Source organism: Ochotona princeps, chromosome 8, assembly GCF_030435755.1.
Source record: "Ochotona princeps isolate mOchPri1 chromosome 8, mOchPri1.hap1, whole genome shotgun sequence".
Lineage (NCBI taxonomy): Eukaryota > Metazoa > Chordata > Mammalia > Lagomorpha > Ochotonidae > Ochotona > Ochotona princeps.
Window position 1 is genome coordinate 44,105,317 of NC_080839.1, and position 15,633 is coordinate 44,120,949.

Genomic DNA, 15,633 nt, shown 5'->3' on the forward strand with positions numbered 1-15,633 from the left:
GTCGCTCGGCAGGAGTCCAGGAAGCTTTGTGTCCGAACGACCTGGAGTCTCGAGAATAGCCAACGCCAAGGCGTGTGTGGACTACCCCTAAAAGCGACGTTCACCCCAAGTCTGTGGTTAGCCATCCGCCAGCCGCAGAAAAAGCACCACCCCTGCGCACGCAGCCCGCCCCTTCCGGAGGCTCGCCGCGCGCACGCGCCGCCAGGCCCGCGCTTTGTTGAGAAGGCGAGGGGGAGAGGCCCTGCGGTCCTGGCGCGCCGCGCGGCGGGACGCGGCGGGCGGGGCGGGGATGGAGGTGGGAGCGTCCGCTGCAACGGTTGGGGCTGCGCGTGAGAAGGTGGCTCTGTAGGCACCGGAGCTGTGGGGAAGCCGGCGGCGGCCGGCCATGGCGGGAGACCCTCTCCTCTGGGATCCCTGAGTGTGCTCCCTCCAGTCCCGGGGAGCCGTGGCTCATGGGCTCGCTGAGCAGCCGAGTTCTGCGCCACCCGGTGCGAGCCCGAGCTCAGCAGGAGCCGGGGGCCGGGGCCGGGTGTTCTGCTCGAAGGCCGGAGCCTGGAGGCGATGCGTCCGGCCACGGCTTCTTTTACTACCCGGTCAGCCGCAAACGCAAGCAAAGCAGCGGGGCCTTCTACTATAGCCCCGACTCTGAGACCGACGAGGATGAGGAGGAAGGAGACGAGCAGCAGCGGCTCCTCAACACCCCTCGGAGGTGAGTGACAAGGGAGAGGGGCGAAGGGGAATGTCCGTGCCCGGCTGACCCGCACCTGCACCTGTTGGGCCTGGGGACGAGAGGGCGCCCCGGCCTGGGCAAAACAGATGTGCCCTTGACACACAGTGGAGGTGGCAGCTGGCGCTGGAACGGATAGGTTCGGGGAGCGCCCTCGGAGGCGCCGGGGACTGTGCAGTTGCAAACCACAGACGCGCAGTTGGGGTGCTGATGTAGCTCCACAAGGAAACAGAAGCAGAAATGCCAAGTCGAGGCCTGCGTCGCTGTAACCGCAGAGACGGCCGGCTGCCCACTCTGAGCGAGTAGCCGCAGACTGAGTTGCTTTGCGTCCGGTTGCCTTAAATAGTACAAAGAGGTGTAGTTGTCTCTGAGTTTGGCACTCCTGTTGTCGCCCACGCCGGTCGGGGGTGGGGGGTGGGGAGCATTGTACACAGATGTGTTCCTTAACTGTGAAAGGTCGCCAGCAGTGTACTTTTGTGCCTACTTGGGAGCAAACTTTCAGAGCCTCTGGGAGTTGAATTTTCCTGGAAAAGTTGAAAAGCAAAGTCATCACTTGTAAACTAAAATGTAGTGAATAAGGAGGTTATATTGCCTTATAAACAATCTGGCTGCTTTTCCTGTTTTTATTTTTGCGTATTGAGAAGGCAGAGAGACACTGATTCCCCATCTGTTGGTCAGCTACCCAAAGGCTCACGGCACCACATTATAGCATTGAGCCTAGAACTCATTCTGGGCTTCCCATGTGAGTGGCAGTAAACCAAGGACTTGGGCGGTCACTGCAGGCTGTCCTGGATTGCAAACAGAGGAGCCAGAAACCAGGCCCCCCAGTATGGGATGTGTATGTCCACTATTACCAAATGCCCACCCCTGTTGTTTTTGTTTTATAGAAAGTCACAGGTGCGGGCCAGCATTGTGCAAAGTGAGTCAAGCCAGGGCCTGCAACACTGGCAGTCCAGATGGTCACAGGCTTGGGTGAAGGCTGCGCCACTTCAGGCCCAGCTCCCTGCTAATGAGCCTGGAAAACCGGAAGATGGCCCAAGTGCTTGCCCCCTGGCACCTACTGGGAGACCAGCGGGAAGCTCCTGGCTTTCAGATAGGCTCAGCTCTGAGTAGCCACCAGCAGATGGAAGGTCTCTGTCTCTTTTCTCTCAGTGTAATTCTTTCACATAAAATAAAAATTTTTAAAAAAAGGTCATCCATGAGATTACATAAATGTAGTTATTTGTTTATTTAAAAATCTTTGTTTCTTTTGAAATGCAGAGAGAAAGATGGTCTAGTTTCTGCTTCACTCCCAAATGCGTCCAGTGAGCTAGCACTTCAGCCATCACCTGCTGCCTTTTAAGATGTGCTGTGGCCAGAAGCTGGAGCCAGGACTTGAACTCCATAGGAGTGAAAAAAACCAAAAAGAGGCAGGTGGCTGGGCCCAACGCAATAGCCTAGTGGCTTAATTTCTGCCTTGCATGTAACCAGGATCCCATATGGGCGACAGTTCATGTCATGGCTGCTCCACTTCCCTTCCAGCTCCCTGCTTGTGGCCTGGGAAGACAGTAGGGGATAGCCCAAAGCCTTGGGACCCTGTACCCATGTGGGAGACCTGGGAGAGTCTCCTGGCTCCTGGCTTTGGAGTGGCTCAGCTCTAGCCATTGTGGTCATTTGGGGAGTAAGCCAGCAGACGGGACATCTTTCTTTTTGTATCTCCTTTTCTCTATATATCTGCCTTTCCAATAAAAAAAATGAAATAGTTTTAAAAAAGGGGTGAGAGACCGGCATGGTGGCACAGGAGGTTAATCTTTTACTTGTGGCGCTGGCATCCCATGTGGGCATCGGTTTATGTCCTAGTGCCCTACTTCTGATCTTGCTATCTGCTTATGGCCTGGGAAAGCAGCGGAAGATGGCCCAAGGCTCTGAGCACCTGCACTGGTGTGGGAGACCTGGAGGAAGCTCCCGGCTCCAGGTGTCAGGCTTATCTCAGGCCATTGCGGCCAGTTAAGGAGTGAACCAGCAGATGGAAGATCCATCTCTCTCTTTCTGTAAGTCTGCCTTTCAAATAAACAAATCCTTGAAACAATTTAGTGTAGTGTTTTGCTTTGTTTTGTTCAAGATCTGTTTATTTGAAAAAGTTGGGGAGAGAGAGATCTTCCATCTGCTAATTCACTCCTCAAATGTCCTCACTGCTCGGGGCTGGTCCGTGCTGAAGCTAGGCCCCTAGAACTCCATCCTCGTCGCCTACGTTGGTGTCTAGCACGTGGGCCGTCTTGTGCTGGTTTTCCAGGCACGTTCACAGGCAGCCAGATCCAAAGTGGGGCAGCGAGGACCCTAAAGGGTACTGTGCCATGGATGCCAGCAGCTGAATCTGGCACACAACACCCGCCATCCGTGGGTTTTTAAGAGCTCAGATTCTGAGTTCTTGTTTGTTATTCTTTAATTAATGGTCTTATTTCTCTCCTCAGTAAAATAAACACATTCACACCTCCTTTGTAAGGTTTGACCAATAGGAGAGTGAACATAACACATAGTACTTGGCTTGTGAGTGCTCAGTAAGTATTGTATTTTCTTGATGAATGAGGCCCCTTCCTCATTACAAAATGTGTGTTCCACTATATCACTGAAAATACAGCCAGTACCACTGTCTTTTGAGATTGTTTGGATGGTATTTTTCTTCTATTTGTTCCTGTTTTACACATAAGTATTTGTATTTAAAAGTAAGTATTATATAGACAGCAGATCTTATATATTTTTTAATTTAGTGGGACGATCTCTACCTTTAATTAGCATTTAGGTTACTTATATTTAGCATAATTATTTAGTATAAATATATGTCAGGCTCCATTTGATAAAGATACAACACAATAGTTTGAACAGGAAAACACCATCTAAACGTTAAAAGGTACGTAGAACTAACTGGCAGAATACTAGGTAAAGAAGTCTGAAAAACAGGAATAGAAAATTCAGGGAATGGTCACTGTTTCTCAGGCTGAAGCAAAATACCCAATCAAGGAACAAATCTGGGACCACTGTTCCCAAGCTAAGATTAAGGAGGTATGACTGTAACTAACCAGGTGGTGGAAAAGTTTGCTGAAATGTGGTAAACTTAAACTGGCAAGCAAAAAAGTCTCCACTGGGTTTCCATCAAAACTGTGTGGAGGCCATGTGGCTCATGAAGTATGTGAGGAGACCAGAATGGAAAGTTTTACAGAAAAGTTTCTTCTGAAAATGCATATCAGAATTTGGTGTGTGCCTGTTAGTGGGAGAGGCCTGGTCACTCGGACCAGCATGAATAGAGTATTTAAGGAAAGAAGACCTCAGATTTTGAGTGTTGACACTGATAGGCCTCTTGAGGTTGCCTGGTAAAGTGCTGCATGAAGCATCAGCTCCCGGAGCAGGTGTGTTCAGCGTGCAGTGACGAAGCCGCCTGTGGGACCCTTGTACCCATGGGTTTGCAGCTTTCTGCTGTGGGCACCCTGAGAGGCAGGGGGATGCCAGCCTAGCCTAGGACCTAAGCATGGGATGAGTAACGGATGGAAGATCTCTTCCTACCTCCCCCTGCCTTTCAAAGAAAAAGTGAAAGAAAAAAAATCACCTACTAGAAGATGTTAGCTTCTAGACTTATCTTCCACCTCAGATCATTTGTCAACTCATGTTTTATACTAACAAGACTGTTAAAACACAGCAGTCTATTTTGTAACCAGATCTTGAGTATTTTACCCATTCTTTAAAAAAAAAGATTTATTTTATTTTTGTTGGAAAGTCAGATATTTAGAGAGGAGAGACAGAAAGGAAGATCTTCATCCTATGATTCACTCCCCAGGTGACTGCAATGACCGGTGCTGCACCAACCTGAAGCCAGGAGCCAGGAACCTCCTCCAGGTCTCCCACGCGGCTGCAGGGTCCCAAGACTTTGGGCCGTCCTCAACTGCTTTCCCAGGCTACAAGCAGGGAGCTGGATGGGAAGTGGAGCTGCCGGGATTAGAACTGGTGCTCATATGGGATCCCAGCACATTCAAGATGAGGACTTTAGCTACTGGGCCCTATAACCTATACTTTTTTATTTTTCTTTCTTTAAAATCCTGATTTATTTGAGAGGCAGGAATTCCCTCCCTCCCCACAGCACACAAAGCGAGAGAGTGAGCACACCCACCCACTGGCCTGCTCCCCAACTTGCAACGAAGCTGAAGCCAAGAGTGGGAATGTCATCCAGGTCTCCAGTGAGGGTGGCAGGAACTCGTGGAATCTTCATTGCTCAAGTTGTTGCTGGCACTGGGAGCAAGCTGGAGCTCTTAGTGGTGCTGGCTGTCAACCCAATATGAAACATGAGTGTGTGGGGCCCGGCATGATGACGCAGTGGCTAAATCCTCACCTTACATGCGCCAGAATCCCATATGGGAGTCAGTTCTAATTCAGGCAGTCCTGCTTCCCATCCAGCACCCTGCTTGTAGCCTGGGAAAGCAGCAGACTATGGCCCAAAGCCTTAGGACCCTGTACCCACATAGGAGACCTAGAGGAGGCTTCTGGTTCCTGGCTTCAGGTTGACTCAACTGTGGCCATTGTGGCCACTTGAGGAGTGAACCAGAGGATGGAAGATCTTTTTTTCTGTCTCTCCTTCTCTGTCAGTCTGCCTTTCCAGGAAAGGAAGGGAGGGAGGAAGAAACATGAGCATCTTGACCTCTAGGCCAGACACCTATCCCTCTGTCTTTTGCTTTCTCACTCTTTTTAGAGAACTGCATCCTCGAGCGTTTTCCCAAGAGAAAGGAAGGAAAGGGGCTAGTGTCAATGTAGTCTCTCCACTCATCCTTTGAGGGGGTGTGGAAATCTAATGTAAAACAACTCTTCACGATACTAAGTTGTTTTCTGGTTTCCAGTTTTGATTTTTTAAAAATTTTTCAGTTTTCTTTTTAGGTGGTTTTTTTCCTCCTGTCTGGAATTGTTGGTGTTTTGGAAGTTGGAAGTTGCCTAAGTGTGTGTCTTTTAGTGGCCCTGGTGTTTGGTCATCAACAGCCTAGATCATTTACTACTTTCTTTTCCAGAAGTTTTCTTGCCTAATTTCCCTTCTCTTGTTACCTTAGTTTTCTCTTTCTAGAATACCCCTTGACTGGATTTTGGGTTTCTTGGATTACACGTCTTTTTTCCTCTCTAGGTCATTTGTTGTATGTCTGGGAAACTTCCTTAACTTTCTCATCAGCCTCCTGTAACCATGTTTTAGTTCTAAGAGCACTTTTATTCTGAGTAATCCTTTATTATAGCATGTGGTTTTTTTATAAATGAAATAATCCCATATCTTAGGATATAATGAGGTTTTTTTTTTTTTTAAAAGATTTATCTATTTTATTACAAAGCCAGATATACAGAGAGGAGGAGAGACAGAGAGGAAGATCCTCCATCCAATCATTCACTCCCCAAGTGAGCCGCAACGGGCCGGTGCGCGCCGATCTGAAGCCGGGAACCAGGAACCTCTTCCGGGTCTCCCACGCGGGCGCAGTGTCCCAATGCATTGGGCCGTCCTCAACTGCTTTCCCAGGCCACAAGCAGGGAGCTGGATGGGAAGTGGAGCTGCCGGGATTAGAACCGGTGCCCATATGGGATCCCGGGGCGTTCAATGCGAGGACTCTAGCCGCTAGGCCACGCCGCCGGGCCCTATAATGAGGTTTTTAAAAAGTTCGTCCTTGAATTATATATTTTACTCTTGGCCAGTTTCATCTTCCTTACCTACTCTCCTGCGTCTTTCTCACCTGCCTCTCTTAAGCTTCTAATTTTCTAATTGGTAATCCTTGATTGCCCACATGCAGTTAGGAGTAAGTAATTCTGGGGTCAGTGCTATGGCGTGGTAGGTTAAGCCTGTGCCTGCAGTGTGGGCATCCCATATAAGCTCAAGTTCATAGTAATGACTATTGTCCCAGCTGCTCCACTTTCCACCCAGCTCCCTGCTAATATGCCTGGAAATGCAACGCAGGATGGCCGTCTCCCTGGGCCCCTGCACTGCACCCATGCGGCTCCTGGCTTTGGACCAGCTCTGCTGCAGCTGTTGTGTCCATTTGAAGAGTGAGCCACCAGATGGATGGCACACTTTCTCTCTGTAATTCTGCTTTTCAAGTAAAGAAATAAACCTTAAAAAAATATAAAGGACCTTCTATGGAAATTGCACATTATCTTTGGAAAAAAAAGTAAGTATTTCTGTGTTCATGCATGGTGGGTTGGATTTTGTTTAATTATTAGAGAGACAGAAAGTTGCCATCCACTTGTTCATTCCCCAGATGCTTGCAGTGGTTAGGATAGGGCCAGGCTGAAGTCAGGATCCACAAACTCAATTCAGTTCTCCCTCCTGGGTGCCAGGGACTCAGCTACTTGAACCAGCCCAGCAGCTGCGTTAACAAAAAGCTGGAGGTGGGACTGAGTGTGTTTTGGTTGAGTCATTAGTTCTAATTCCAACCAGCCTCCTGAGTGGGAGGAGTGGATATGAGTGGGGCATGCCCTGTTTTAGAGGAGAAATTCTTAATCTTTCTTGGTTCACCAGTACCCTTAGTGGCCTACTAATTTTTTTCATAACATCCCTGTCAAAGATGGGCTTCATAGATAGGTATATCTAATAGTAGTAAATTGCGGTCCAGCTGAATCCTCATCTTGCATGTGCTGGGATCCCACATGGGGTGCCAGTTTGTGTCCCAGCTGCTCCATTTCCCATCCACTACTTGTGACCTGGAAAAGCAGTGAGAGGGCCCGACGCCATGGCCTAGCAGCTAAAGTCCTCACGTTGAACGCCCCGGGATCCCATATGGGCACCGGTTCTAATCCCGGCAGCTCCACTTCCCATCCAGCTCCCTGCTTGTGGCCTGGGAAAGCAGTCGAGGATGACCCAAAGACTTGGGACCCTGCACCTGCATGGGAGACCCGAAAGAGGTTCCTGGTTCCCGGCTTCGGATTGGCACAGCACCAGCCGTTGCGGCTCACCTGGGGAGTGAATCATCGGATGAAAGATCTTCCTCTCTGTCTCTCCTCCTCTCTGTATATGTGACTTTGTAATAAAAATAAAATAAATCTTAAAAAGAAAAGAAAGAAAAAAGCAGTGAGAGACCTGGAAGAAGCTTCTGGCTTCAGATCAGTTCAGCTCCAGCTGTTGTGGCCACTTGGGGAGTGAACCAGCAGGTGGAAAAGCTTTCTATTTCTCCTCTCTGTATATCTGCCTTTGCAATAGAAAAAATAAGTCTTTCTTTAAAAGTAACAAAATAACAGACGACCAGAAGGTGAGTGATCTGCCTCCCCTGCTCCCCATCTGTCCCCTTGACTTGATACTACAGGAAACATTAGCTCTAGCAATAAACATCTATTAACTCTTTAGCCACGTTCAGATCTAAGCAAATTTGAGTTTATAATGTTCTTTTTCATAAAAGTTGTCTCTTTAACAGAAATTGAACAAAAGAATTTTGAAATATGCAAAATCAATAAAACATTCCACAATATGTGTAACTTTTACATTTCTCTTAACAGGAAAAAATTAAAGAGTACGTCCAAATATATTTATCAAACTTTATTTTTGAATGGTGAAAATAGTGATATTAAGATTTGTGCTCTAGGAGAAGAATGGAGCTTGCATAAAATATATTTATGTCAAGTAAGTATTTTATTTTTCTGTTTAAATAACTGGTGGTAACAAAAATGCAACTTCTTTGAATCCATAGTCTTTCTTACTGTATTTTACAGTAATCTACATGGACAGTAGTTGTATAAATTATCTAATAAAAAGACGGTTTTATTAGAAAAATGTTTATCAGTGTAGTGAAAACTTAGGTTTACTTAGAAACATTTTGAAATTTCGCTTCATATGAGCTCACATTATTACTTTGCCATTACTTCAAAGAGATGGTTATTTTGATACCTTCTGTTGCTGAAGTAGAAAATGTTTAACATTACAGCGAAGACTGGTGAGTTCCTCTGTATAGGGCAGATTCAGATAAAATGTTGGCTTTCCAGTTTAGGTTGAATGTGAATGGAAAGTTTTTGACACTTTTCCTTCCCTGGGAAAACCCAGTTATGTTCACAACAAGATCAGAAATAGTCTATAGACTGTGACAATTATCCAATATAGCTATTTAGTTTTATTTAGTTAGTTAATATTTGCCACTTCATTTTAAAGATTCAGGGCTTTCAGAGTAGAATAAAATGTTCTGATGGCTCAGCTATTTCATATAGATGAATATTTTTAATCACATTTATGCGTTAGGACTTGGGAATATTTCAAGAAGCTGTTCTTATGGAGGTTATGTTTCTCCTCTCGGCTTTACCAGTTGAAGATAATGATGCTACTAAGGTGCCATAGTATAGCATTTTTCATTAAAAGCATTAGATCAGCAGTTTTTTCTCATGTGTTATAATCACATTTTTTTTTTTAGTTTAGCAAGTTTACTTTGATTTAATTAGGTGGCCCATAGGATACATTCGGTTATCAAACTTAGCTTAAGGATGTGATCCATGTCTTTCTAATATAAAAGCAAAACTTTTTTTTTTGTGAGCATGGAGATTTCCTCTGTTAAAACCTTCTCTGTTGTGAAAGCTGGATTGGTACTCAAGCCACATGCTCAAATGTGAAACCTCCTGTGGACAAAAATGTCTGTCTTGTTTGCTGCTCTATTCACGCTGCCTTCATCATTTAGCTGTGCCTCTGTAGATGCAAGTTTGGAACGTATGGATTCAACCAACCATGGATCACAAATGTTCAGACAATTTGTGTCTCTGACCTTGCACACACTTTTTCTTGCCCCTATGCCATGAACAATACTATATAACAACTGTTTGTATAGCATTTATGTTGTATTAAATATTATAATCACCTAGAGGTGATGGTAAGAGTATAGGAAAATATATGTTGATTATATGTAAGTACTGTGAACATCCATGGTGTTAGTACCTGTAGTGGGTCCTGGAACCAATAGCACTCAGTAAAATTTTGAAATAGTTAATATTGGATCCATCCCAAAGTACGGATTCCAATTATGAAGGGTACTTCATATGTCTAGAAGGCATATAGAGACTTTATCTTTTCTAGTACTTTTTCAAGGCTCCACGTTTGCTCTGGAATATTCCAATGAGATGTCCCCAATACCTTTGGGGATCATCCAGTTGGTGCTGACTTTGGCCTGGTCTGGGCCCTCCTCCAGCTAGAGAAGCAGACTGAACATCCAGCCTTGGGAAAGCTTGGTTTCTCCTTCTTTCCTTTTCATCACATTAGTATGTCTTCACTTGACATGATTGTGAGAGACACTTAAATCTATCATAGTTTCTGATCTTGAATTTTTAATCTGATTGTGAAGGAAAATATGTATTAATGAACTCAGAAATTGTTATAATCAGCTAACCAGGTTCAAATAATAGCATAAATTCAGTTCAGATAATAATGTAAGGATTCGGTTTGGTTTTTGTTAAATTAGCAGTAAGCAAGATATGTTTTGATTTACCTTTTTTTGGTACAATAATGTCCTTGATGTCTTATTTAGATATATTTAGCAGTTTTTGTTTTAACTGAAATAGTATAATGGATCAATTTTGATAGAATATTTACTTGGAGGTAGAATGGGAGCGTAATTTGGAAAACAAAGTGTTGGATAATCATTGTTATTTTTTGTTTATTTTTTAAGTCTGGCTACTTCTCTAGTATGTTCAGTGGTTCTTGGAAAGAATCCAGCATGAATATTATTGAACTGGAGATTCCTGACCAGAATATTGATATAGAAGGTAACTACTACTGTAATTGCGATTATGCAAAGATCATAAACTCATAACCCTTCATTACTTTTTCTATTTTCTATTTTTCTGTTAAGAAAACATTTTCCTTTAACCTTGTAGACCAGAACTCTATTTAAAACCAAAGGCAATCATTTTATGTTGATTGTGATCCATGGTTTCTCAGTTCTGCTCTTCCTCTCGTAATCTGTTTAGTCACGACAACCTTGTCAGTCTGTTTGCTGTCAGTTTGTTTATTATCCGTGGGAATGTATCTGCCTGGCTTATGGAGGATGTAGGGAAAGGAAGGAAAAATATGGCTTTAAAAATGCGTAGAAAATCTGGTAAATAAAGCTCATCGATTATTTCTTGTATGAATGATGAATGTCTTTCCTGGGAGCAATAGGATATGAATCATACAGTCAACTTTAAATTTTTATTAATTACAGAAGCAGAGTGACAGCTGTGCAGTCTTCTGGTTTACCCTTCTTCCTTCTCTCCACCATGCCCTTCCTCCCATGCCTTCAACAGCCAGCGCTGGACCTAGGCCAAAACCAGAAGCCCAGAACTCAGTGGGAGTGTCAGGGACCTAAGTACTTGAGTTACCACCTGGATATTGTTCCTCCCAGGGTCTGCATTAATAGGATCTGAAGTCAGCAATGGAACAAGGACTCACAGACAAGTACTCTGATGCGGGATGCAATCGTCCCAGCTAGAATCTACCTACCTCATCAATGATGCTTCAGAACTGTCCATAACTGGGCCTGGTGCAATAGCCTAGTGTCTAAATTCTCACTTTGCATCCGCCGGGATTCCTTACGGGTGCCACTTTGTGTCCTAGCTGCTCTGCTTCCCACCCAGCTCCCTCTTTGTGGCCTTGAAAAGCAGTTGTGAATGGCCCAAAGACTTGGGACCTTGCACCTGCATGGGAGACCCGGGGGAAACTTCTGACTCCTGGCTTCTGATCAGCTCAGCTTTGGCCTTTGTGGCTACTTGGAGAGTAAATCAGTAGATGGAAGATCTTTCTCTCTGTTTCTCCTTCTTTCTGCATATCTGCCTTTCCAATAAAAATTTAAGTAAATAAATAAAGCCTGTCCTTAGCTAAGAAAACTGAGGTACAGAGAATAAGTAGAAATGTACAGCATTTCTAAATCAAAACTAGCCTTTTACATATGTACCATTTTGGACAAATGTCTTTGTGAAGACAGTCATCATTACGCTTGTAATTCTGTTAATTGCTATAATTATTGTTATTTCATCCCACATGTGACCTTTTGCTTTCAGCACTGCAGGTTGCTTTCGGGTCCCTGTATCGAGATGACGTGTTAATAAAGCCCAGTCGAGTTATTGCCATTTTGGCAGCAGCATGTATGCTGCAGCTGGTAAGTGTGCACCTTGTTTAAAGGAAAGATCGCAGCAATAGCTCTGTATCTATTCCAAAAACGAAATACAGCGTAGCTTTTTATAATTGTCAAGTTACAAATTAGATGAACAAATGTGCCTTTGTTAGAAATTATTTGAAAACACTGAACCAAAAAGAGTTTGTCACAGCTGAGGTCATGATGTGTGTATAAGATGAATGCACACTGTTTTCTGTGCAGATACTTGGTATGACTGCCATGTGGGAAACATTCACTTAATTGTAGATTTCTAGTCATTAGTAATCTGTCTTGAACTCAAAAACAGATGGCTTATGAGTACTAATTGGTTCATGGGTTCAAAGTTATTGAGTACCACTCTTAGACTTTTTTCTTTCTTAAGAAGGAACTCTTCATCGCATACATATTTTAATCCATCGGTAGAATGGCAGATTCTTTCCTGCAACAGAAGTATGTTGAACAATGTGTCATCTGAGGCATAGAGATCCACAGATAAGATGTGGACTCTGCTTTCAGGGAACTCATGGTACAGGTGTGTTGCACAGGAGGGAAGGTTGAAAACATAAACCAGAATATAAAGTAAGAGCTGTCCACTATTTGAGATATAAAAATAAATATCCAGCAGGATGTAATGGATGCATAAAGAGGGAAATGGTCAGTTCTCCTGGCAGATTGAGTCTTCAAAACAGAAAATCTGTATTTTAGAAAATAAGAAGAAAAAAAGGAAGAGCATTTCAGAATCTTGGGGAAGGGGTTGGAAAGGAGAGATGATGGCCCTAACATAAATGTGAGAAGAATTAGAGCCACATCTCAGTCCCCTTGTACGTTGCTAAGGACCTTTCGAGTACTGGACAATTTTAATTAGAGAAAAGATTAAGTTGATTTTATGAAGACTACTTCAGAAATTATATAAAGACTGAATTGAAGGAAAGATAAATACATTAGAGACAAAACCCTATTGCAGTAGTCCAGGTGGGGATCTGAATTAGGGAAATGGTGGTAGGCATGATGTGAGACCGTGGATAGCGAAGATGGTAAGCAGGAGTGAGCCACTGGGCTCGGTGATAGATGAGATGCTGAGAGGACAGGGAGGAATCTGGAATGATTTTCAAGTAAGTATAAAATCCTCATAGAGTCAACATTTTAATCCTTTTTTAAAGTTTCCTTTAGTATGGCATTGTTTACTGATTTATTTGAACTAATAGTAGCTTGCGAAGTATCATTTGTTGAAATCGTTTGAGGTCTAAAATGTTTTGAACCTTTCAGTACTTATTTCTAATAAGTATGCTTATCTTCTAACTTGGTCCTTTTGGTTTTGTTCTAAATCCACTTTATGCATTGTTTTTATGATTTACTTACTAACTTTAATATACTTGCATGACAAATGCATTTCAGCAGTTTGTATGAAAAATGACAGTATTACTGAAGTTGAAGTGTGTTCATTTGAAGCCTCTAAAAGCATTTTAGATTAAAATTTTAATTTAACTTCAAAGCAATAGCATTTGTTTTAGATGCAACTCTTATATTTGATAGGTGTTTTAAACTTTAATAAATATTTTCTGATCATTTATACTGTTTACTGATCTAGCCCATCACATGGTTAGCTAAGTAGAGTCTTTTAATTTAAAAAGAACAGGTGAAACAGGCTGCTGCCAGACAAGAGGGAAAAATAAAATAAAGAGAATAGCAATGTTCATTTCTATTTTACTGCTTTCCTCCCTACCGTTTTTCAATTCCAAGTATTTAGTTAAATACTTGCTGGATTTTTTTTTCAGTGTTTTTATTGGACTTAAAAAAACTTAGGCTTGCTGCACTTAATGAGTTTTCTTTCTTTTCTTTCTTTCTTCCTTTTTTTTTTTACTTTTTAATATGTAAAAGCACATGTCAGAGCTAATATTTCCCACGTGAAATGGGCCTTTCCAGTGCTTATTTATATTTACAGGATGGTTTAATACAGCAGTGTGGTGAGACAATGAAGGAAACAATTAATGTGAAAACTGTGTGTGGCTATTACACATCAGCAGGGACCTATGGATTAGATTCTGTAAAGAAAAAGTGAGTGACCTTTTCTTGTTTCTCCCAGCCCACTTCTGGGGATTTGGTTGCTTTTGTTTCTTAAGAGAATGCATAGCTATTCATAAAGAATCAAGGGGAAAAAAGGGGGCGTGGAATAAAATTTTGTTATAATTTTTAAAAAATACTCTTTTTGCTTTTCAACTGTTAGTAAATGCCTCAGGTGTTGTGTTTGTTACTGGCCATGCGCAGATAAAGGCTGTGGTCACTCTTTACAGTGCGTTTTCTCATGAGCTTATTTAAGGAGCAAGCATATTAGACATCACATCTTGTATCAGTCCAACTGCAGGCAGCCTTTTAACTCTAAATCATGATAGCCATTTCCAGATGTTAAAGAAGTTTATAGAAATAAGCAAGCTCGTTTCTAAACCACTTAACAAAAACTTTGCAATTTTCTGGGTTAGAAATGCCCTTATTAATATCAAGAGAATGTTCTCCTAATAACTAATGGCCAAAACAATACTAAATTTCCAAGTATTAAGCCAAAACGTTTGAGCTTACTCCAGCAAGATTAACACTGTGTTTTTGTCCTAACTGTAAGTTCTACTCAGTAGGTGACAAATATGTACTAAATGTGTAAATGTAATAATTATATGCTTTAATTTCAGGTGCCTTGAATGGCTTTTAAATAACTTAATGACTCACCAGAATGTTGAACTTTTTAAAGAACTAAGGTATTTAAATTTTAAATCACTTTATACTTACTCATTCTAAAATAATGTTTTTCATCTTTTGTAAGATTTATTTTAAAAGCAGTCTGTCAGAGAGGAGAGACAGAGAGATCGGTCTTATGTCTGCTGGCTTACTTCCTAGATGGCCATAACAGCCAGGGCTGGGCCAGACTGAAGCCAGGATCTAGAAACTCTGTCCTGGTCTCCCAGGGGTAGCAAGGTTCCAGCACGTAGGCAAGCCTCTGTCTTCCTAGGCCCATTAGCAGTAAGCTGGATTGGAAGCACAATAGCTGGAATTCAAACCAGCACTCCAATATGGGGTGGTTTTTTTTTTTTTTTTTTGCTTGTTTGTTTTGTTTTGTTTTGTTTGGTGGTGGTGGTTGTTTACGAGCAGTGACTTAACATGTTGTGTCAGCTAGAAGTTGCATGTATGTATATACCCATATGTATCTATGTTTATGTGTGTGTGTATTTACGTTTGTTTACTGAAAGAGTGACATGGAGGGAAGGAGCTGGACCAGGCTAAGTCAAGGGCTCAGAAGTTCAGTGAGATGTCCCATGTGGGTGGCAAGGACCCAAGAACTTAAGCCTTATCTGTTGCCTTCCTAGGTACATCAGAAGGAAGCTGGATTTGAAGTGAAGGATCTGGGATTTTAACTTGTACTCTAATATGGGATGGGAACATGCTAAGTAGCAAAAAGAAAGGCTGCCGTTTTTAACATAGTGTACTAAAAATGACCTTGGGACCTGTCTTTGACTTGGTCAGTCAGATCTCAGGTCTTTGTTTCTGGATCACTGTGAAAGCAGACCTTCCCCCCAACCCCGCACAATCTGAGTTCAAAGTCTAAGGGTAGGTGTTTGGCAAAGAGTGAAGACATTCTTCCTCATCCCCCATTGGAGTGCTTGGGTTCAGTACCCTCCAGCTCCATACCACTGCAGAGGCTATGGTGCAGCAGTCATAGCTCACATAATTGGGTTCTTACCATCCACATGGAAGGCCTGCATTGAGGGCCCAGCTCCTGGCTTCAATCCCTGGCCCAGCTGCAGCCACTGCAGGCATTTGAGGAGTGAACCA

At 43.0% G+C, this 15,633-nt stretch overlaps 1 protein-coding gene across 1 annotated transcript in view; it reads left to right on the top strand.

Annotated features, from left to right (window-relative positions):
* The first annotated feature begins 200 nt into the window (after positions 1-200).
* The window catches only part of GMCL1 (germ cell-less 1, spermatogenesis associated), a 39,489-nt gene continuing 24,056 nt past the window's right edge, over positions 201-15,633 (top strand). Inside the window, exons 1-6 of the mRNA XM_004580067.4 lie at positions 201-709; positions 8,207-8,330; positions 10,351-10,447; positions 11,720-11,817; positions 13,757-13,869; positions 14,496-14,561. Of these exons, the coding sequence (XP_004580124.2) occupies positions 453-709; positions 8,207-8,330; positions 10,351-10,447; positions 11,720-11,817; positions 13,757-13,869; positions 14,496-14,561 (755 nt within the window). The 5' untranslated portion in view covers positions 201-452. The remainder of the gene's footprint in view (positions 710-8,206; positions 8,331-10,350; positions 10,448-11,719; positions 11,818-13,756; positions 13,870-14,495; positions 14,562-15,633) is intronic.